Here is a 24414-nt window from a genome sequence, read left to right as displayed (position 1 = left end):
ATTTCAATGACTTTTCGTAAATGTACCAAGTTGTGCAGCCATCACTACAGCCCAGTTTCAGAACATTTCATCACCCCAGTAAGACCCCTCAGACCCATTAGTGGTCACTCCCTGTTCCCACGCCCAGTGGCTGCTCAGCCCTGGCAGCCACTCATCTACTCTCCGCCTCTCAAATTTGTCTTTTCTGGACAATATTTCTTCTTAAGCTCAGTAGAGTGGATCCTGTTGTTTAGAACTAGAAAACCCTCCCCAATATAATGCTAATATCCCCTTATTATAGAAGAAGAAATGATGACTCAGAAAGGGTAAGTAACTTGCCCAAGGCCATGGAGTGTACCATGTTCCTGGCTTGGGCAACTCATGGGTGGTGGAACAACTTACTAGGGTAGAAAATGCAAGAGAAAAAGCCAATTGAGGGTGGAAGATGAGTTCAGAACTGAAGGCACTGAGTTGGCGGTGTCTATGGGACACACGAATGGAGTTGTTGAATGGGTAGCTGGGGAGAAAAATCGGGAGTGGAGATATAGATAGATTTATATATCACCAATATATAGATGGTAATGAGAGCCATGGAAGTAGTTGCAACCGACCAGCAAGAGAAGATGCAGATGAGAAAGCAAGAGGGCCTAGACCAGACCCCTAAGGATCACTAATCTTTAAGGAGTCAGGGTGCAGAAGTCCCCAAAGGATTCTGAGGAATAGCCTCAGAGATTCAAAGAAAGTGAGAATGTGGGCCAGGCGTGGTGGCTCACACCTGTAATCCTAGCACTTTGGGAGGCCGAGGCGGGAGGATTGCTTGAGGCCAGGAGTTCAAGAGCAGTCTGGGCAACATAGCAAGACCCTGTCTCTAAAAAAGATACAAAAACATTAACCAGGTGTGATGGTAGTCCCAGCTGTAGTCCCAGCTATTCGGGAAGCTGAGGCACGAGGATCACTGGAGCCCAGGAGTTCGAGGCTGCAGTGAGCTATGATGACGCCACTGTACTCTGGCCCACACAACATAGTGAGACCCTGTCTCAACCAAAAAAAGAAAGAAAGAATGTGGATTTCCAGAAGCTAAGGGAAGAAGTAGAGGGAAGTGGTACATGGTCAACGGTGTCAGCTGCTGCTGACAGTTCCAGGAAGATCAGGTCTGTGGCGTGTCTGTTGGATTTAGTGACAATGACGTTGTTATTTACTTGGCAGGAGAGGCTTTAGAGAAGTGGTGGGGGTGGGAGCCAGACTGGAGTGGGTGGAGGAGTGAATGGAGATGCGGAAATGGATGTGATGACTCACTCTTTCAAGGGACTTGGCTACGAGAACAGAGGCATCGAGTGGTGGTAGGAGAAGGTGGAATCAAGGGGGGCTTATTTTTAAGATGAGAAATGATGTTTAAGTGCAGGTGGAGAGGAGACAGGAGAGAGGGAGACATCGATGGGATAAATGGAAATTATCATCACCTTCACCATCACCAGCTAGCAACCACAAGGAAAGCTTGCTGTGTGCTGAGACTGCTCTAATCGTTACACATTTCTTCCTTGTACTGAGCCCAAATCTACCTCCCTATAACTTTCACCTTCGGTGACAGCTCTGCCCTATGTTCCCTCTTTTAGGTGATAGTCTTCAAATGGCTGCACCCTGCTACTATGTCTCTCCTCTTCCTCCAACTAATATCCCCAACCCCTCTGGCCATGTGCCCCCAACATGTTGCCCTGCCAAGTTCACACAACCACCCTCCTGTTTGTCAAGCCCCTCTTCAAATGTGGTGTGTACACTCTTGCTTTGCTGGTAGAAGCCCGCAATGGTTCAAACTTTTGTGGTTTGGCAAAATGAGTTGATATAAAATGTGCATACCCTTTGACTCAGAAGTTTATCCTGAGCACTTAAGGCCTCAGGTGTGAGAAGATGCTTGTGTGAGTGTCCTGAAACATGACTGCGGGGTGGACAGACAGCACAGTGGGTAGGAGCATAGACTGAGCACATTTAATGGTGAAAAACTGAAAGCTTTCTCCTTGAGGTCAGGAAGAAGACAAGGATGCTTTCACTGCTGCCGTTCAACATTGTACTAGAAGTTCTAGCCAGAGCAATTAGGCAAGAAAAAGCAATAAAAGGCATCCAAATGGCAAAGGATGAAGTAAAACTATCTTCACTCATAGATTGTCTAATCCCATATATGGAGAATCCCAAGGAATTCACAAAAAAACTATTAGAGCTAATAAACCAGTTCAGTAAAGTTGCAAGAAACAAGATCAACACACAAAAATCAACTGTGTTTCTATACACCTGCAATGAACGTTTGAAAAGGCAATTTGAAAAAGAATTCCATTTACCATAGCATTTGAGAGAGCTGAGGCTGTGGAGCCACATGGCTGTGTTCAAATCGGGTGCTACTGTTCACCGAGTGACCTTGGACAAGTTTCTCACTTTGTTCACACCACAGTTTGCTCAGCTATTAGGTGGGGGTAATACTAGTACCTTCCTTACAGGGTTGTTGTTTGTTTGTTTGTTTGTTTGGTGGGGGGAATGAGAATTGAAAGAGTTAATATGTGTTTGTAAAATATTTGAAGAGTGGTTGGCACATAGTAAGGACTATATTAGGGCTACCAAAAAAATGTTTGTAATTGGGAAAATTGAACAAATCTTCCAGTTAAATATCTATCCATAAGAAACTGGTTGAAAAATTATCATAATGTACCTCTTAGGTTGAAGCATATGGAATTGCCTGTATTCTACAGTTATGGTTACAAAATGGGCAGTTTCATATATTCAATCTAAACACTAGAATACTCTTTAGTCATTAAAAATGATTGTGTATCATAGGTCTATCTTTATCATAGATAATATATTAATAATAATTATCCCTAGGAAGGTCAGTCTCCTCCCAGCCAGGTAGGCCCCCTAACATGTCAAAACATCATAAATTACAAAAAACATGGCTGGGCACAGTGGCTCATGCCTGTAATCCTAGCACTCTGGGAGGCCGAGGTGGGAGGATTGTTTGAGGCCAGGAGTTTAAGACCAGCCTCTACAAGAGCGAGACCCCGTCTCTACTAAAAATAGAAAAAATTAGCCAGTCAACTAAAAATAGAAACAAAAAATTAGCCGGGTGAGGTGGCTCGTGCCTGTAGTCCCAGCTACTCAGGAGGCGGAGGCAGGAGGATTGCTTGAGCCCAGGAGTTTGAGGCTGCTGTGAGCTAGGCTGACTCCATGGCACTCATTCTAGCCTGGACAACAAAGCAAGACTCTGTCTCAAAAAGAAAAAAAAAAAAAACAGTTAATGAACTGACCTAATGGCAGGAAACCAGAGGCAGAGCCATGTCATTTATGAACAAGTCTAACACACAGTTAAGAAGGTTGCTGGCTCTGGGTTAGAAGGTGGACCAATCATGGACCTCAGTTCTGCCACTGTGTCTCTGTGTGACCTTGGGCAAGTTCCTTCACCTCTCTGAGCCCATTCCCTCATCTACAAAATGGTAATGATCACAGTAACCATCTCATATTATTGTCCTGAGGATTAAAGGAGAAGAAGCATGTACAGCACTTGGCACATATTAAGTGCTCAATAAAGAGTAACTGCTATTATCAATATTATTTATAAAGCAGTTGGGTATTTCTGAAAAGCAGGTGGCTGACCCACAAGACACAGCTTTAGATTGGAAGGTGCTGATGTGTTCCTGAGCCTCAGGACAAAGCTGGTGGCCTCACCTGGAGCTGGATTTTATTATTTTGAGAAGCTGCCCTATAAATTAGGGTTCCTATTAGGCAATGTTAAAGAATAGGATCAGGGGCAGTAGTTTTCTTGCAGTGAGTGCTCCCTATGTGCCTGTTACTGTGTTAAGGAGTCTGCATACATATCTCATTTAATCCTCACAACCCCATGAGGCTGGATGACTATTCTTTCCATTTTGCAGAGAGGGAACATGAGTCACAGAGAAGCGAGTCACAGCAGAGTTGAATGGAAGTGGCCTTTAGAGCCTTTATTCCAAACCACTGCATGGTGCCTCCCTCGAGAAGACCACTGATGCTTTTCTGTCTGCCATTTAGCTTTGCTTTGGTGAGTGACAAGCTATACCAGCAGAAAGAGCCTGTCATCAGTTCTGTGCACACCAAGGTGAAAGGAATAGCGGAGGTGAAAGAGGAGATCGTGGAGAACGGAGTGAAGAAGTCGGTGCAGCACGTCTTTGACACTGCGGATTACACCTTCCCTTTGCAGGTGAGCACCTGGCAGCACTCCCCCAGGACTCACCCCTGGTTACTGTCACCAGGGCCTTGCCCCCTTCCCCTGGGACCTAGAGCCTCACTCCAGAAAAACATTGGCCCTATTTTAAAAGCTCTGTAAAAATCCCAACTGAGAAAACCTAAAAATTGCAGAACTGGGTCAGATCCAGCAGCTCAAAGGAGACGATTCTTTGCTTTATCAAGTCCTACAGGGTTTCTCAAAATAGAAGCGTGTCCTAGTGCATTTAAAACATGATTTGATTCACTCACACTCCATTTATACACAGTTTTTGAGAAGCAGAGCCACCAAGTCGGCAAGGTCTGCCTAGATTCAGAAGGGCAAAGAACTTTCTACCCAGAAGGCACCTTTGTTTGTGTGGCATTTCATCAACAAAAACCGTCTCCAGGAGCTCATTCTTGTGCACATTTTTGCACAAAGAAAGGATGTAATTGGCAATGAGAGGAAAGGTGCGGGTCACAGAGAAAAGGCATGTGACTGTCTAAATTTGCAAGCAGAGAAAATGAAAGCAGAATTGCCAAATTGGAGAAATTAAAGTGGGGTTGAGGATTGCAAAATACAGATGGGGGGGTGGGCGGGCAGTAGGGACAAAAGGGCACGCACGTTTGCAGTCCCACGGAGCTGGAAAGCTTTGCAAAAACCCATAAAGCTGAAGCTGCTGTTTGTTTCTAACAGTGGGTCATTAAAATCCTGCCATTGCCCAGGTGGTGGGCTGCCCTATCGCCCTTTAATTAATGTCCTGGAAAATGTGAACAGTGTTCGATGAAGTCTACTCCCCTACTCCCACCTCCACAGGTCTCTTGCATTTCAATTTAATGGGATTTGATTTTGTCCAAAAAGCCCCGAAAAGGCTGCTTTTGAGGCTGGAATGGAAAATGACTCCTCCGCCATTTGAATTGTTCCTTTGCTCTCCCTCGGCTCAGCAGGGAGGCTCATCAGGCTTTGATATTAAGCCCTTGGCATATTCCAGGTTGCCTATAGACTCTGGTTTCTAGAAGCTTAGAAGAGTGGAAAGGTTCGCCCCCAGGCACTTAGCAAGCTGGATTATTATAATTAAGCAGTTTTCTTCTCAAAGGCCTCAAATTTTCCTTCCCTTTCCTTTTTCTCTGCAGGGGAACTCCTTCTTTGTGATGACAAACTTTCTCAAGACCGAAGGCCAAGAGCAGCGGTTGTGTCCAGAGGTAAGGAGGGGACGGGGAGCGGCTGGATGGGTGATAAGAGTTCCTAGAGGAGGCGCAGGTAGGAGGAAGCAGACATTGGGACCCGGTGTATTTGAGCTGCAAATAATTACTGAGCAACTGCCTCTTTGTGGGGTTGGGCTGGCTGAGTGGAAGAAGGAGAAGAAGACATTGCAGGTCTCCCTCCATGGCCGCCAGATTCTTCTGTCCCCCTCGGCCTCCTGCTGCAGCACTGTGGCCCGTGGAGACTGGAGCCCTGCTCTTACCATCACTGGGTCCCTTCGTGGCTTATGACAACAATGATTCTTGCCATTTGCACAACATTTTACGTTTCACTGGAGCCTCACAACTTTGGGAGGATAATGGCATTCCCAGCCCCATTTCACAGGTCAGAACACGGACTCAGTGAGGTTAAGTGACTTCCCCAGGGTCACACAGCTTCCTGGAGGCAGAGCCAGGAGTAGACGCCGGGTGTCCTCATTCATAGCTTCTCTTGCCATGATCCACACTGAGCTGTGTGCAGGGCTAGTCCTGGGACACGCTGTCAAGCCACTCAGGGTTGCCTGTTCATCCCACTTCTTAAGAGTTTTAGCCTCTGTATCAGGTGCTCACACACCCCCCCGTGACCAACCCCATCCCCCCAAACAGTCTTTCCCAACTTGGATTTGCCCCCTCTGTACTCTTGACCTTCTCCTACCTCGTTCTGGAAAACTTTCTTCCCTATCAAATTGTATTTGTCCTGCTCTGTCCCTTCACAGCCCTGCTTTCTGCTCTCAAAGATGAAAACTAGCTGTTCTAAGTTTACCTATACCAATGTGTTTCTACCAGGTACGGCCTGTCGCTCCCACCCTTCCAGCCTCTCCTCTCAGGTCACATAATGTGCTTCACCCGGGACCATTCCCAACGCTGAGGCACGTGGCAGTGGTGGTGCCACCCAGCCAGGGCCTCTGCCTGTGGGCAGGACCAGCCTTGCTTGTGGAGTCTTGTCACCAGCCCACTCTGCAACAAGGTCTAGTTTCCTGAGTGTCTAGGAGCTCGGGGTAAACAGTCAGTACAGTCTTTGCCATCATTTGTACCCGAACTACGAACCAAGATGACATTCCCTTGGTGTCTATGTCAATAACACTCCCCCTAAAAGGAGACCTGTCTACTTTGTTATTTTTTTTTTTTTTTTTTGAGACAGAGTCTCACTCTGTTGCCCTGGCTAGAGTGAGAGACCTGTCTACCTTTATTTTGCCCCCATGTCCGCTGCACCGTCCCTGCTACTCTGATGAATTCGCTCGCAGCCAGTCCAGCTAAACACTCCCCTCCACCTCCCTTCCCAGCAGTGCTCGCTTTCTAATCCAGTTTGGGGTCCCTGGTTCTCTTTTGTTCCATGCTCTGGACATCTCTATGCCACACTCCATCCCTGTGTACACACAAAGATACTTTTCAAGTTATTGAGACTCATAAGGAAGGGAGGTAGGATAGCCTAGGGATTAAGAGCCTGGGCTTGCAAGCTAGATTGCTAATGGTTCCAAACTTGACTTATTAGCTTTGAGACCTTGGGCAGGTGACTTCATCGCTCTGTGCCTTGACGTATGCATCTGTAAAATGGGGCTAACAACAAAACCTAGCTCTTGGGACTATTGAAACTAATGAGTGAATACCTGTAGCATGCTTAAAACAAGGCATGGTACATTGTAAGCACTCAATAACTGTGAGCTGTTATGATTCAAATGACATGTTACTTCTCCTCAGACAGGATGTCACTCAGAGTGGTTGGAACCCAAAGGGCTCTGTGGGGGCACTGTTAGCCCAGACAACACCATGTAACTCTCTGGGATTTTAACCTATCCCCCAAGCTGGTTTGGGTTGGTCTAATTGGACATTCCCCTCCTCTCTTTGCATAGCAACATCTACTCTATCTCCGATCATCTTAATAAATATGACCAAGTCCCAGTTATACAGGAAAATGAATAGACATTTGTTTCAGTTATCTGTTGCTGCAAAACAAACTACCCTGAACCTGGTGGGCTTAAAACAAGCATTTGATTAATTCTCACAGTTCAATGGTTGACTGAGCTCAGCTGGGTGGTTCTTCTGCTGGTCCCCCTCAGGATCTCTCATGGAGTTGCAGTCACATGACATCTAGAGTTGGTGTCATTTGGAGACTCGACTGGTGCACTGGGATGACGGGGCATCTCTTCCTCTGTGGGATCCCTCAAGACTTTTCCTCTCTGTAGCGTCTGTCCACATTGTCTCCCCAGCAGGGTAGCCAAACTTCCTAATAGCAGCTCAGGTTCCCCAAACCAAAAACCAGAAGCTTCCAGGCCTTCTTAAGGCTTAGGCCTGAGCACAGCATTACTTCTGACTTCTGTTGGTCATGGAGTCACAGCACCAGCCTAGCTTCAAAAAGAGGGGGAAACACTCCACCTCTCAATCAGGAGAGTGACTGAGAATTTGTGGCCATATTTAATTTGTGCAGCAATCACAAAAGAGATTAAAACAAAACTAATGTTTTTTTTTTTTAATTTTAGAATTTCTTTTGGAGAGCAAAATAAAATTGGTTTCTCTTCTTTCTTGAGATTTATTTCCAGTTGATAATGAAAATAACATAACGTTCCATGAGCCACAGTGAATGATCACTCATTCATTTTTCATTCATTCCATATTTATCAAGACCTATTAGGTGTTGGGCTCTTGGGCTACAAAGATATGGCTCAGGTTTTGCGTTCAAAGGGTTTGTAGTCTAATTTGGAAGGTCACAAGGGGAGGAGGCCAGGGACATGCTGGGTGATAAGAGGAAGGAAGCCTGGGAAGAAAAGAGATCATGAGAGAGTTTGAAAACTATGAGAAACATTCATTGAGCAAATATTATGTGCTAACCCCCTTTTTTCATAACTCATTTAACCTTCACAACAACCATACAAGACAAATCTGTTCACCTTCCTTTTATAGATGAGGAAACTGAGGCTCAGAGAGGTGAAGTGACTTTACTGAGGTCACTCAGCTATAAAATGGTGCAGTTATTGCAAAACCTAGGTGTACTTGGGTCCAAGACCTAGGTCCTTGCCCTGAATCGCTGTAAGAGCCACAAACCGCAGAGAGGACAAGGAACAGAGGCTATTTTCATACTCGTGTCATGTTCTGGCTTCTCTAAGACTGGTCATTAAGCCTGCTTCCTAGAAAATGGAAGTCAAACGTGCATAAACCAAGTCATCTCATTTCTCTTTTCCTTACCCTGTCCTTCAGCCCTGAAACTGGGCTGGCCTCATTTTCTCAGGCCAGGAGAGTGTGCTGGCTGATGTCCCTCAGTTCCACGTGTCCTGCTGAGTCTCTGCACCTGTCTACACTGCTCAGTCCTGCAACCATAGGGCCGCTTGGAGCAGGCCACCTGTCCTCTCCCTAAGGGCTGTGGTCCCTGGCTACCCAAACATCCACTTTTCAAATTTTTATTTATTTTTGTTTTTTATTGGGATATAATTCACATATTATAAAATCTACCATTTTAAAGTGTACAATTCAGTGGTTTTTTGTTTATTCACAGAGTTGTACAACCATCACCACCATCTAATTCCAGAATATTTCCATCACCCCCAAAAGGAGACCCCGTCCCCATTAGCAGTCACACCCTACTCCCCCCACCCCTGGCCTCTGGCAACCACCAATCTGCTTTCTGTCTCTATGGATTTGCCTATTCTGAACATTTCGTATAAATGAAATCATACAATATGTGGCCTTTTGTGACCGGCTTCTTTCACTTAACATTTTCCAGGTTCATCCATGTTGCAGCACATATGAGTCTTTCATCCTTTTTATGGCTGAATAAGATTCCATGTATGAATGTACCACATTTATTTTTCCATTCATCCATCAGTGGACATGTGGGTTGTTTCCACTTTCTGGCTGTTGTGAGTAGCAGTGCTGTGAACATTCGCATACAAGATTTTGTGTGGACGTAGACATCCGCTTCTTCGTACATTAGTAGCACACACCACTTACTGCCCATGATCTTGTCCTTCTCCCTGCAGTATCCCACCCGCAGGACGCTTTGTTCTTCTGACCGGGGCTGTAAAAAGGGATGGATGGACCCAAAGAGCAAAGGTACTTTCTGTTTCTTTTCCAGGGACCCTGGGGGTGGATGGTCTAGCATCTTGGTGACATTCATGATGCACAATTCAGGTCTTTAGCCTTTGGTTCTCAGCTGCCTTCTTCCACCATCATCATATGTGAGCCAGTATCTGCCCCATGCCTTGGCTCTGTCCCCAGCAAACCAGCTGCTGACTGTGAATGTGACTCCAATTTCCCAGTGAGAGAAGCTCCTGAAAACCTAGCAGGTTCAGGGTTCTAATGGATAGAAAAATCACATGGCCCATAGCGTCATCTGCGCATTCTAAACTTTCCCCCGAATTTCCCTAAAGGTTGAGGAGCATGAACTTGTACCCCCAGAGCAACTGGAAGCAGCCCTCCTATTAATCTACAGAATTTCCTTATCTTATGTTTTAACTTAAAAAGGAACCTGACAATAAAAAAAAAAACCATAAAAAAGAAAAAACCATCAGTGGTTATAACACCTACACACACACACACACACACACACACACACACACACACACACAGAGGCATATGAACGTTGCATACAATTCCATAATACATGTGTATTTGAGTTGGCATAGAGATCATTTTAACATTACTCACTATTTAATTAATTCTCCCTTAGAAATCTGTTAATATTCCTGACACTACTCCAGGAAGACGTGCCATGTTTATTCCATGGCTTCGCACCCCTTGAGGGACTCAGTTGCCCCTTTGAGAAGCCAGGTTCTAGCCCATTTACACCAGGTGAGAGAATACACCCTGGTCAGCTGCTCTCTCAGGCATCTTTTCTTATAAAGAAACCAAGAGAGCCAATAGAATCCAGTCTTTCTGTGCTTTCCCTGGGCCTTTTTAAAAAAGCTTACTGTTCAACGTTTTGCTTATTTGCTTTGCCGTTCGTATGTTTGTGGTCAGGGTGGGGTTTCATGGAAGCTGAAGCTGCTTGGGTTGAAAAGCATAAACAGTCTCTTGCTTGGGCTGAGTTAATGCCACCCCTCCTGGAGAATTTCCTTCACCACGGCTCTTTCATATCTGTGCTTCTACGACCCCTCAACCCCCATAGGAATCCAGACCGGACGGTGTATAGTGTATAAAGGGAACCAGAAAACCTGCGAAGTCGCCGCCTGGTGTCCCATTGAGGCAGTAGAGGAGGCCCCCCGGTGAGTTGCATGGTGGGGGACAGACATGCACAGTGGCCCTCAGAAGTGACCAGATGAGGCCTGCTGGGGCTTTCCCTTCTCAGCACAGCCCCATAAAGCCCTGGGTCTTATTTGCCTGGGGACCCCTGTAAGTAAGGGGGACTGCTTGGCACAAAGCAGTGTCTTTGGCAGGGCCATGCTGGTTGTTAAAATCCTAAAATAATTCTGAACCAGCTAGTCAGTAGCTACTACCCTTAGCACCCTTGGGTGCCCCCACCCTCCTGGCTATCTCAGCAGGGCACTTCCAGACCCCTCCTTTAGTGCCACAGGAGGGCCCACCTGACTGGTCAGTGTCTTTACTGAAGATTAAAGAAAGGAAGGAAAAAGGAAGATGGAAAAGAAGGAAGAAGAAGGGAAAGAGGAGGAAAGAGGGAGGAGAGGAGAAGTTTTCTCAAATTAAATGCTCACATGACATACAGATTTGGCAGTCCCCTGTATTGATTCTCCCCTTCAACACACAAGGTCAGAATGTTAAATCTCAGAAGCTACAAGGGCCAATGCATTTCAGCAGAGAATAGTCAGAAAGACCTGGATTCAAATCCTAGCTCTAACACACTTTTGCTGTGTGACCTTGGGCAAGTGGCTTAACCCCTCTGAGCTTCAGTGTCCTCGTCTGTAAAATGAGAATAATTTCACCTACCCCATGGGGCTGTTGTAAGCATTAAATGAGATGATACTTGTACAATTATTGTAAGGTGAGCTCCATGCGTGGCTTATACACACACGCACATGTGCTCATGTGCACATGTGTTCATACACACGATCTTCCTCTAGAAGTGTGGTGGTTCTAGACCAGCACTGCCCAATAGAACTTTCTGCAATGATGGAAATGTTCTGTACCTGCACTGTCCAAACGGTAGCCCCTAGGTACACATGGCTATTGAGCAATTGAAATGTGGCTACTGCAACTAAGCAACTGAATTTTTAAGTTAATTGAATTCAAATTTAAATAGCCATGTATGCCTGGTGGCTACTATAGTGGACAGCACAGTTCTAGACCAATGAGACTCAGGACCACTCCCTCAGCATCCATGGGGCAAAGAGAAAACTGCCCCAAGCTGGCCTGTGGAAGGCTCAGGCAGAGGTTCCCGATGGCAGGGTGGGTGTGCCAGGCAGTGTCACCCTCTCTGGCCTGCAATCATTAATGGCTCTACCCAGGTTCATTTCTAGGTCAGGAAACATTCTCTGTCACAGAAGAAATTTCCCAGATCGGGGTGGATAGCAGCCTACACTCACATAGTCCTTCGTTCAAGACAAGAGGCCCTCTGATTGGCTGTGGTTTTCGGTTCCAGCTCTGCCATCAACTCACTCATTAGATAAGTGTGCCTGTCCCTGGGCTACATTTTGATGTGACCTTGGGCAAGCAACTCCCTGAACTTCAGTTTCTCATATGTCATGCGATTTAGCTAAGATGGCTCATTTCACCATTCATTCAACACATCCATCACCACGTAGTAGGCACTAGATTATTTCACTGTGCACAAGAGACTGTGCTACATTTTAGGCAACATACGAGAAGTCCCAGATACGGAGCAGCCAATCATTGCACATACCTAAACATGTAATTATATCAGAGTGTGAAAAGTATCACGGTAAATGCCACTGGGTCTCAAGAAGGGAGAAACTCTTCTTGGAGAAGCTGGAGAGGCTTTATGGAGAATTTTGGAAGGCTTGGCCCACTGGGTTACTGTAGCCATGTCTCTTCACTCATTCCAAAGACCAAAAGCAAGAAACCAGAAGCCTGTTGGCACACGGACTCCCTTGGTCTCTTATAGTCACTGCATTCTGCATTTCTCCCTCCCAGACCTGCACTCTTGAACAGTGCTGAAAACTTCACTGTGCTCATCAAGAACAATATCGACTTCCCCGGCCATAACTACACCACGTAAGTGCCCAGGATGCCTGGCTGTGTTAGTTATCTACTGCTGTGTAACAAATCACCCCAAACCTCAGAGGCCCCAAAACAACAAACGTTTACTGTTTCCCTGGAATCCGGGAATGACTTTTCTGGGTGGATCTGTTTTCAATAGAGATGTTTATGTGTGTGTTTGCTTTTAATTATGCACAGGAGAAACATCTTGCCCGGTTTAAACATTACTTGTAACTTTCACAAGACTCAGAATCCACAGTGTCCCATTTTCCGACTAGGAGATATCTTCCGGGAAACAGGAGATAATTTTTCAGATGTGGCAATTCAGGTTAGTGGTGTCTTTGTACGGTGGGGCGTGGAGGGGTGTGTGTCAGGAGATGGAGGATGTCAACTGGCCAGAACACCAGGCCATTGTGTCTTCATAATATGGCTCTCATTTCCTGAGCATTTAGTAAATCCATACACCGTACCAAGGACTTTACCTACATTACCTCATCTAACCCCACAACTGCCCTGGGAATGAGCTACTTGGTATATTAGTTCCCTGTAGCTGCTGTAATAAATTAACACAAGCTTCACAGCTTAAAAGAACACTTTTTTTTTGTTTGTTTCTGGAGGTCAGAAGTCTGAATTTAGTTTCACTGAGCAGAAATCAAGGTGTCAGCATGGCCATGCTTCCTCTACAGCTTTAGTGAAGAATGCATTTCCTTGCCTTTTCTACCTTCTAGAGCTACATCCCTTGCATTTCTTGGTTCATAGGCCCTTCCTCCATCTTCAAAGCCAGCAGTGTAGCACCTGGTTTCAGTGGTCACGGTGACTCCTTATCTGCGTCAAACCTCCCTCTTATAAAGACACTTGTAAAGGAATTTACGAGAGGGGGCATTTACGGGCCACCTGGAAAATCTAGGATAATCCCCCCTCTCAAACTCTTGATTTAATCACACCTGCAAAGAGCTTTCCCTAGGGGAGTATGGGAGGTAAAGCAGAAAAGACATTTCACAGGGTGCCTGCCCTAACAAGTTTTGACTTCATCTTTGATGAGGGGGCCATTAAAGGTGTTAGAGTGCAGAAGTAGTTTGTTGAAAGTTGTATTTTAGGAAAATAACTCCAACGGTGGTGGGTCCCAGATAGGAGGAGATGCGTTGCCACTGCCACGATAATGCTTGTGCGAGTTGGATAGGGCTGCCCTTGTGGCTCTAAAGCCTTTAATCAGCATTTGTCCTCAAAAAAGAAAACCTTTCCTTCAGCAATAATTGCTATGCACATCCAGCAGATATGGAGACTGTCTCTTGTTGACTTCTCCAGGGTGGAATCATGGGCATTGAGATCTACTGGGACTGCGACCTGGACAGTTGGTTCCATCACTGCCGTCCCAAATACAGTTTCCGTCGCCTGGATGACAAGACCACCAGTGAGTCCTTGTACCCTGGCTACAACTTCAGGTAACTCCGGGTCAGACTCGCCCAGTGGCTGGCCATTGGCTCCATGGGAAGCCTCAGGCCCAGCTGTACTACAGCCCCAACAGTCAGTAAGACTAGTGTTGGTTCCCAGGGCAACAAGACAATGAAAAAAGACTCCCTCTAAGAGATAGGCAGTGACTGAATTTTCTGCATGAATTTCTCTCTCTTTTCTTTCCTTGAGACAGGGTCTCACTCTATTGTCCAGGTGAGAGTGGGTGTTATCATAGCTCACTACAACCTCAAACTCCTGGGCTCAAGCGATCCTCCTGCCTCAGCCTCCCGAGTAGCTGGGACTATAGGCACATGCCAACACTCCTGGCTAATTTTTCTAATTTTCGTAGAGATGGGGTCTCCCTATGTTGCTCAGGTTGGTCTCAAACTCCTGGCCTTAAGTGATCCTCCCAACTCGGCCTCCCAAAGTGCTAGGATTATAGGCGCAAGCCCCTGGCCTTTTTCTCTTTTTAATGATCAAAGATATGTACACTCTTTGTAAAACAAAAACAAAACTTGGGAAACAGAAAAGCATAGAGGAGGATGAAAATCACCCATAATTCCTTTACCCTGAGACAATCGAGGGAATTTCCCTTGTCTATACCAGTTCTTTCACGAGGCTCATATGAGATTGTTTCATGCATGTCATTTGGTATTTTGTGGGTTTTTTTAATACTCTGGTCACTCAAAATTCTTTGTGGCTATGACATTAATATCATAACATTCTATCATGTGGGTGTACCGATAACTATTGCTGCAATTTAGGGGAGGTCTTCTACATACCAGGCACTGGCCATCACCATCTCTAGCCTCTCACCAACCCTGGAAGGTAGATATTAGTGTTCCTGGAAGATGATCTGTCCAGGGCCCACAGCTAATAATAGACACTCCATAATTCTCCCATCCAAGTACTAACCAGGCCCGATCCTGCTTAGCTTCCGAGATCAGACGAGACACTCCATGATTCTAACTGACATCACTCTGGCCCCATAAGTCACACTCTTTCCCTGCTATCTCATGATTTTCTCACCCATGACTCCATTATTGGACATTTTGGGTTATTTCCAGCTTTTCTATTATAAATAACTCTGCACTGTACATCTTTGCACATACATCTTTGTTTGAATTCCAGGTTATTTCCTTAGTTTGAATTTCTAGACTTATTGAATCAAAGGTTAGGAACGTTTTATCATACGCTTTCAGATTTTTAAAAATTTCTATGGCTATATTTTTCAGTTCTAGGATTTTTATTTGGTTCTTTTTCAAAGCCATCTATTATTGTTCCAGTGAGTTCCATTCTTGCTTTATAGATCCTACTCCTTTTGTCCATTTTACTGTATAATTCCTTTCATACAGACCTATTATGTGAAGTAACTTGGGTGGGATTTCTCCTTGTGGGCTTTGGGATGTTGTCTTCTGTAGAAATAATCTTATGCAAAATTCCGTGTGTGCTGTGGCATACGGAGACATTCCTCTGGGATGATTATGTAATTTTGTAGTTGTTCCTGCCGGGACCGTATGGTGTCTATCGATCATGAATCAGTATTCAGTTTAATTTCTGGGCTCAGGATTTCTACTAAAAGAATCCAGTTTCTGCTCCCTTGCTATGTGAGGCTTCTGCAGCCCCAGCCCCCTTCCCCATAAGCATGTTGAAACTCCAGCTCCTCAGGTATAGACCTGGTTCAGGTACTTTTAAGGGTGACATGGATTCCATCCCGACTGACTACACATGTCTAGCAGCTAGAAAAAAAATGTCCTTTCTTGTTTTGAGCTCAGTATTGTATTGATAGGACTTTTCAGAAATATTTTATCTTGCTCTTCTGTGTGTATGAGGTGGGAGAGGGGTGGAGGTGTGGGGCTTCTTGCTCTAGCTCAGGCTGCCATCCTGATGGAAGTCCCTTTGGAAAGAACATTTTTAAGACTCTCAATATCTTGGGCCACTCTGCTTCCTCACCTGCAGTGTTGTCTTACTTTTTTCTTTTCTTTCTTTGTTTTTTTTTTTTTTTTTTTTTTTTTTTGGATAGGGTCTCACTCTGTTGCCTGGGCTGGAGTGCAGTGGCATCATCATAGCTCACTGCAACAACTCCTGGGCTCAAGCGATCCTCCTGCCTCAGCCTCCTGAGTAGCTGGGGCTACAAGAGTTGTCTTACTTTTAAAGCTTCTTTGTAGCACATCATGTGTGCTTCTGGCTTCGGGACTTCAACCCCATGAATTCATTAGGGTTCTGGTTCATTTGCACTCTTATGCTCCTCCTCGCTGAACGGTGCTGACTCATTCTTGTTTTGACCCTCTGCACAGCTCGCTCATCTGCTCCTGACTTTCGCCTGTGCCGTCCTAACTTAGTTTCCACCATACCTCCTATGTCTGGAACATTTTTTCAGCCTGTTCCTATAACTCTGTCCCAGTAGTGACTTGGCCCTAACACAGTCTCTATGACCTATCATTGCCTATGGGGTGCCAGGCATGTTTCTGTGACCGTGATGATGACTGGTCATTTTGTGCCCTGGTTCTAGACACAAAATAGGCATATGCTGTTCCCTTTTCAGAAAGAGTTGCCAAGTACACCAATAGACTAATGAAGCTGGTAGGAAATTGATGTTGGCATTCCTCACTCATTCAGTCATCAAATGTGCATTGCAGAAAAAAAATATTTCTTGTGCCAATCGGTATATATTGGTAAAGAAAATAGACAAGGTCACTACTTTCTTGGTGCTTATATTCTAGTAAGGGTAAATGGACAAAATATAAGTAAATAAAAAGTTCCAGAAACTCAATATCACTAGTCAATTCAAAATATGAATTAAAACCACAATAAAATACAACTACATATCAACTAGAAAGGCTAAAATTTACTAAGACTGGCAATCCCAAATGTTGGCAAGGAGAAGAGCAACTAGAACTGTCCTACTTTCCTGGTGGGAATGTAAAATAGTACAACCACATTAGGGAATTATTGGGAAGTTTCTTACCAAATTAAGCATAGATGTACCCTATAATCCAGAAATCCCATAATCCCATTCTTAGGTATTTATCCAAGAGAAATGAAATCCACACAAAGATTTGTACATGATGTTCATAGCAGCCTTATTCATAATAGCCAAAACCCAGAAGCAACCCAAATATCCAACAAGGGAAAGGATAAATAAACTCTGGTATATCTATACAATAAAACACTACTCGGTACAAATAAAATAGGAAGTAACTGCTGTTACATTCAACAACACAGATGAATCAATCCCACAGACATTATGTTGAGTAAAAGAAGCCGTACCTTAATGAGTACGTAATGTTTGATGCCATTTACATGAAGTTCAAGTTCTATCACCTATGATGATGGAAGACAGAATAGTGGTTGCTGAGCTGGGGAGGAGGGTGAAGGAGGTAGGAAATGACTGGAAAGCACAGGAGAGTTTTCTGGGATGATGGAATGTTCTAGATTTTGATAGAGGTAGAGATTATACAAGGTATTCATTTGCCTTAGGACTCACACACTTCATTATATGTAAATTATTCCTCAACAGAACAGATCCCACAGGACCATTTCAGATGATGATAAGTCCTGCAAAGGAAATCAAACAAGATAGTGTGATGGGGCAGACGTGGCCAAGGAAGGCCTCTCCAAGCACAGGGGGAGGAACTGCTGGTTCCAGGACCCCGTATTGAGTGTGGAGGGTCAATTTCGTGTTTCTTAAACTTGAATGAGCATCGGACTGCCCTGGAGGCTTGTGAAAACACAGATTGCTGAGGCCAGCCCCCACTGTGGATCGAGGGTGGGAGTGAGAATGTGCATTTCTAACATGTCCCCATGTGATGCTGCTGCCGGGGACCACACTTTGAGAACTGCTAGTGTATACCACAAACACTAAAGGGATTCAGAGAAGTTAAAGTTTTTTTCTCAATTGATTCCTATAATGTGGGCTCCTGTGTGTGCTGTTTCTCTTCTTCTTAACTAGGAAAGCACAGTCCTCAGGAAAGCTAAGGATATCCTGGGTCCACAGCCTCCGTGGCAGTCACGGCTGGAGCCAAGTACCAGTGGTCCCCTTTAGAAAGGGCATGTGGTTTTTTGGTTTGTCACTGTCCCTCCACTCCTTGTTGACTTATACCTGGCCAGCATCACTCAGTTCTGTTCCCTGCCTGGCCACTATAGGCATCTGAGTTTGAACCCTTGACGTCAAGCTGGCCGATGCCTTTTGTCTCCTCTGGGTCAATGGAGTTTCATCAGGGCCCTGAAAGCAGCTCCTCATTGAGGCAACTTTTTGATCATCCCCTGCTGCTCTGCTAAATAGAGAGCAGAGCAGCAGGCCATTAGCAAGAAGAGAGGACAGGATCAGTGGTCCCCTGACTGCCTTTCCAGGCCGTTTCTTTTAGCAGTCAGCAGAAGCACACACGGCAATGTACCAATCAGATGTCAGCAAGTGTCCTTCGAGTGGCTGAGCTAAGCCTAAGAACATTAGTTCCTGGAGAGATCTGAGCTTTCTGAAGACCTGAGGTGGTTATGACGTTAATATTCTTTTAGAACAAAGTATTCGAGCATGTGGTCTGAAATGAGCACCAGAAGAAATCTTTGGCCAAAAATAAATTGTCAAGATCTGATGGGTAAGTGGACAAGTTATTTTCAAATAGCCACACAAAAGAGAAGAAAATTACAGGTTATATGAGGTATATGAGAAAATCTAACTTTCTGAAACACAGGAAGTTGAAGAAGTTGATCACATTGTAGAATTCTGTCCTTTACAAAATGATCCATTGCAAAATGTCCTTATTCAGTGAACTGTGATTCAGTTTATTTACAACACGTGTAAAGCAGAGCAGGCCCAAACAGAATGTATGAGGCACTTCTCAGGTCCAGAATGAGTATGTGCCTGTACTAGTTTCCTAGTTTCCAGAAATGTATTCTCTCATGGTTCCAGAGGCCAGCAGTCCAAAGTCATGGTGTCAGCAGGGCCACCCGCGTTCCCTCTGGAGCTCTAGGGGAGGATCCTCTCTTGCCTCTTCCAGCTGCGGTGGCTGCAGGCATTCCTTAAGTTGTGGCTGCACCACGCTAGTCTCTGTCTCCATCTTCACATGGCTTCTCCTGTGTCTCTATGTCTTAAATCTCCTTCTCCTTTATCTCATAAGGACACCACTCATTGGATTTAGAGCCTACCCTAAATCCAGGATGATCTCATCTCGAGCTCCTTAACTTAATAACATCTGCAAAACTCTATTTCCAAATAAGCTCATATTCACAGGCACGAAGGGGTTGTTAGGTACTTGAACATATCTTCTTTGGGGGCCACTATACAAATCCTTACAGTGTGCAAGAAAACATTCTTGTTCAGGGCCCAGTGTTTCTCAAAGTGTGGCCCACTGACCCCCTGCATCAGAATCACCTGGTTCCTTTACTAGAAGTACAGATTTCTAGAAACCTCTCGGGCTTTCTGAAATCACTCTTTGGGAGTGGGGCTCAGGAGTATTTCTTTTGAACATACTCCCCCCACAGTAATTCTTGCCTTCAGTTTAAGAACCACTGTAACACAACCCTGAAAGCAGAAATTCAAGTACTTACTGTACCATGTTAACCTGCCCAGGCAAACGAACTTGCACTGGGAGATAGCGCCTACCCTGGGGCATGCAGTGGTGATGCATGCTTCCTTGTGTATTAAAAAACAAATCACTCAACACAGCAGAAGAAGAAAGAACTGTCTTGGAACAGGAATAATCAGATGCAAAGAAATTGAAACCCCTCTGGCCAGAAACAGGCACTGAAGTGCCTGATAATATCTAACTCATCTCAATGTCAAATTTTGACAGTTTTTTTGAAAAAAAGAGTTTCAGATGTTCCATATTATGTTTTGGCAGAGCATCTGTCTTCTGTTTTCTTCCCTCCCCACACCTGTAAATAGATGGTGAATTAATAACTCAGAAAAAAAAATATATATATATCCTTATCTAAAAATAACACCAAAAGGTGGTGAGAGGGAGGGACAGATTTAAAAGTTTCATGAAGTCTGTGGCTTAAGCCTTCCTAATTACTCATGGAAAATAGAATGTAACCACTCTTCCTGACTCTGGCACTGGTGAGAGTTGCATATTGGGGTGATTGTGATTTGTGCCCGGGTCTTCCTTTATAAAGGTGACTGAGTGATGACACAGAGAGGTCAATGCCATTGAAAGAATTTACTATGTACATTTGCCAAGAGATGGGGCTGTGCCATGCCACGCTGGGCAGGGCCACAGGGAAAGCACTGGGTTCTGCCAAGAAGCAGAATCAAGGGGACAGAATGGCCCAGAAACTTTACTGTGTCTTCCACGGGAAGGGCCAGGAAGGGCTGAGGGAACAGCTTGGAGTTGGCTGGTTTGAATAATGCCGGTGTGCTGTGGGTTACAGGGGTGGTCTCTAGCTGTCTGGTCCAGCCCTACCCAGACCTGAGGAGAAATCCTGGCTTCCTGTGTGAGAGTCAGATAAAGGAGGTGGTTGGGGGCATGAATTCGGGATTGTTTGGAGGGTCTGTAATATGATTTTCACACACTCGCAAAAGCCGGATTGCAGGGGAGATGTAAACAACGTTGGCCTTTAGTTTTGGGCCCTGTGATTAATGGTTGCCAAATAGACAAATACAGAACATGAGAAAATACAGTTAGAACACACTGCTAAGCACACCTGTCCCCGATCCAGCAATTAGTACCTGAGACTCACCGCCACTTCCACTCCCCCCATCTTTGTTCTAGAAGCCAAATCTGTTTTCCCCCCTTAAGGAATAGTCAGATTGATTGAAGTTATTTTTTAAAATTTCTCTGCTTGTTGTTAATTCTGTATTGGTTAAAAATTATTCATTTTAATCTTAAGCTAAAAGCTGATTTCCCATCAATCTGTGATGACGCATGTAGAGGGGGTGACACAGGTGGAAGCTTCCGGTTCCAAGTGGTCAGAGAGAGTAATCCAGGGGTTTGGCTTGTGTTCTTCCCTCTGCCACGCAGCAGAGCTGGAAGACAGACCAGGAGGACGAGGTCAGCTACTGATTTGGTTTTTTCTTTCATAAAATACCAGCACGTTCAAAGAGAGCTTTATACATATGGATCCTTTTCCTCCTACAGATATGCCAAGTACTACAAGGAAAACAATGTTGAAAAACGGACTCTGATAAAAGTCTTTGGGATCCGTTTTGACATCCTGGTTTTTGGCACCGTAAGTCTCTGCTTCCAGCCCCAGGCACCTCCTTCCTATGACTGTGTGCTAATTATGGTTGTAGTGCCTTCAAGGAGTGAATGCTTTGGATCATAGTCATTAGTTAGCACTGTGCATTTCACACATGGGATAAAAGAGGAGGAAGAAATGTCCCTGGAGTCCTGTCCAAGAATAAGTCACCTGACGAGTACAAGAGTGGCACTGGTGGTGGGGGCGGGGGGAGAAAAAAACCGAAAGAGTGGCCCTGGAAAAAATTCTAATATTCAACTTTAAAAATACTCTGATGCTTAAAAAAGAGAGAGAAAGAAAACCCTCTGCAAAATAGTGTGTAAGTAACAGAATCCAACTGAAATTGGCTTAGGAAAAAAAGTCCTTTTTTTGTCTGTTTTTTGGTTCACATAACTGAAAAAAATCCAGGGGTAATTTCAAGCCTCAGGTATGGCTAGATCTAGGTGTTGAAACAACATCCTCAGGAATCTGCTTCCCTCCATTTCTTACATATGTTCTCCTCTGTCTTGGTATCATCCTTAGACTGGCCATCTCTATATGGTAGTATCACACAGCTCCTTATATCTGACCAGTTTAGCAACCTCAATTTTTGTTATTATTTTAGAGACAGGATCTTGCTGTCTCCAGGCTGGAGTACAGTGGCATGATCATAGCTCACTGCAGCCTTAAACTCCTGGGCTCTAGTGATCCTCCTGCTTCAGCCTCTGGAACAGCTAGGACTATAGGCACATACCACCACAACCAGCTAATTTTTATTTTTTTTAGAGATGGGGTCTTGCTATGTTGCCCAGGCTGATCTCCAACTCCTGGGCTCAAGCAATCCTCCCACCTTAGCCTCCCAAAGTGCTGGTATTACAGGTATGAGCCACCACACCCAGCCAGCAACCTCAATTAAAAGAAAACACCTCTTTGCCAAAAGTTTGAGCAAAGGCCTCAGGCAGATGCCATTGGCCCTGATTGGCCTGATATGGGTCACATGCCCACTGCTGAAGTAATCACTGTGACCAGAGTCATGTCATACTCTCAATGGCTGGTCTTGAATCAGTCCTGACCCAGCCCAGGGGCCAGAGGAGAGAGCCAAGGCACCCCCCAACCCCCACCGAACTACATGGAATGAATATAAAGAGAAATGGTTCTCCCCCAAAAAATTGTGGTGCTGTTTTCAGAAGAAGGAATGAAGGGATGCCAGGTATGCAAAAAAAATCAACAGATCCCATAACACCCTGCTTCACAGCACATTATTTATATAACATGCTGATAAGCAGCACAAGAATCAACAAGCTACAGCTGAGAGGAGAGAAAGACCATTGAGAATAAAATCCACAAGGCCACCCAAGGGAAGAGTCTGTGAGGACGTTCCTTCCCTCTGCTTCTGAAGTAATCTCAAACCTCTTCTAGGGAAAGCTTGTCTGAAACCCTCACCTCGAATGGAAAAATAACAAATCTTCAGTGGCTCCAATGCTTGTTTGCTTAAAACATTGATGGGCCCATCTGGGCAGGTGGCTCACGGCTGTAATCCTAGCACTCTGGGAGGCAGAGGTGGGAGGATCGCTTGAGCTCAGGAGTTCGATATCAGCCTGAACAAGAGCGAGACCCCGTCTCTACTAAAAATAGAAAAAAAAAATTATCTGGGCAACTAAAAATAGAAAAAATTAGCTGGGCATGGTGGCACATGCCTGTAGTCCCAGCTACTCGGGAGGCCGAGGCAGGAGGATTGCCTGAGCCCAGGAGTTTAAGTTGCTGTGAGATAGGCTGATGCCACAGCACTTTAGCCCAGGCAACGGAGTGAAACTGTGTCTCAAAAAAAAAAAGAAAGAAAGAAAACATTGATGAGTCCAAGCATACCCTGGATAGCAGAAACAGGGCAAACAAGAGTCATAGTTTCAATCCGCACAATCTCTGCATCAGCAAGCACTTGAACCCATCTATCAAAGTCACGGCACTGGGCTCCACTCCCTACTACACCAGCAATTGCATATGGGAAAGCAAAAGAGCGCTGCTCTGAATTTCAATCAAGTAAACTATCCCACTCTGTTTTCAGGGAGGAAAATTTGACATTATCCAACTGATTGTGTACATTGGCTCGACCCTCTCCTACTTTGGTTTGGTAAGAGATTCTCTTTCTCATGCTTTCTGAAAATGATTTGGGAAAAAGAAGTTTCACTAACTTGGTGCTTGTCTGGGTTTTCTCCAGGCCACTATGTTCATTGACTTTCTCATCAACACTTACTCCAGTAGCTGCTGTCGATCCCATGTTTATCCCTGTTGCAAGTGCTGTGAGCCCTGCGCAGTCAATGAATACTACTACAGGAAGAAGTGTGAGTCCATTGTGGAGCCAAAGCCGGTAAGGCACGCCGTGCTTATAGGACACCCAAACACTCACGGTTCCATTAGATCGCTGAGAAATGCACAAAAATTAGGCCAAAATCACAGGTTTAATCCTGTAGTGGCTAAGTCTCCAGACTCCACCCCAACTGACCATCTCCCAGATGAATCCTTTGGTCATAGAGAAGAATAGAAACAAAAATGGAGAGGCAAGATGTACGGAAGGCAAATTTTTATGTTCCAGGACTTATCAATGTTATCATTTATTAAATTGGTAGAGACTAAAAAAAACAAAACCACAATGATTTTGGAGAACAATTTAGCAGTAACTGATAACATTTAAATGGGACATACTTTACAGCCTGGCATTTCCACTTCTCCATATGCTCCCTAGAGACACTCTCACATTAGTACCCAAGCAGTACATGTGTACAAGACGTTCACTGCAGCACTGATTATTAAGTTATTATTAATAAATGATTGTTAACAGTGAAGAAATAGCATCTACCCAAACGTCCAATAGGTTAATGGTGAAAGAAACTATGATAAACCCATAGTGAGTACCAAGCACCTGTTTAAAAGAGTGAGGTAGATAATAATAGCCAACATTTATGTAGCATTTCTAAATGCTTTGTATATATTAACTCACTGAATCCTCACAATAATCATGTAGGTAGTTGCCACTATTCTCTCTTTCTATAGAAGAGGAAATGAGGCACGGGAAGGTTAAATAATTTGCCCAAAGTCATACAGTTAATAAGCCACAGAGCTGAAATTCCAACATTGGATCTATAACTACTGAGTTATAGGTACTTGCATGAGTAAATAACCAATACATTTTGTATAAAAACAAGCTGCAGAACAATATGTATGGTATGATATATATGTTAAAAAATCTACACATATAAACTAATTCTATAT

General features: G+C 44.6%; 1 protein-coding gene across 1 annotated transcript in view; it reads left to right on the top strand.

Annotated features, from left to right (window-relative positions):
* The window catches only part of P2RX7 (purinergic receptor P2X, ligand gated ion channel, 7), a 40907-nt gene that overhangs the window by 9299 nt on the left and 7194 nt on the right, over nt 1–24414 (top strand). Inside the window, exons 2-11 of the mRNA XM_012663518.1 lie at nt 4024–4192; nt 5329–5397; nt 9408–9480; nt 10535–10631; nt 12475–12555; nt 12739–12868; nt 13846–13982; nt 21069–21159; nt 23210–23275; nt 23363–23512. Of these exons, the coding sequence (XP_012518972.1) occupies nt 4024–4192; nt 5329–5397; nt 9408–9480; nt 10535–10631; nt 12475–12555; nt 12739–12868; nt 13846–13982; nt 21069–21159; nt 23210–23275; nt 23363–23512 (1063 nt within the window). The remainder of the gene's footprint in view (nt 1–4023; nt 4193–5328; nt 5398–9407; nt 9481–10534; nt 10632–12474; nt 12556–12738; nt 12869–13845; nt 13983–21068; nt 21160–23209; nt 23276–23362; nt 23513–24414) is intronic.

Source organism: Propithecus coquereli, unplaced genomic scaffold, assembly GCF_000956105.1.
Source record: "Propithecus coquereli isolate 6110/MARCELLA unplaced genomic scaffold, Pcoq_1.0 Scaffold81, whole genome shotgun sequence".
In the NCBI taxonomy this organism is placed as follows: Eukaryota; Metazoa; Chordata; class Mammalia; order Primates; family Indriidae; genus Propithecus; species Propithecus coquereli.
The sequence above is the reverse complement of the archived record's forward strand: the minus strand, read 5'-3'. Positions and strand labels throughout refer to the sequence as shown.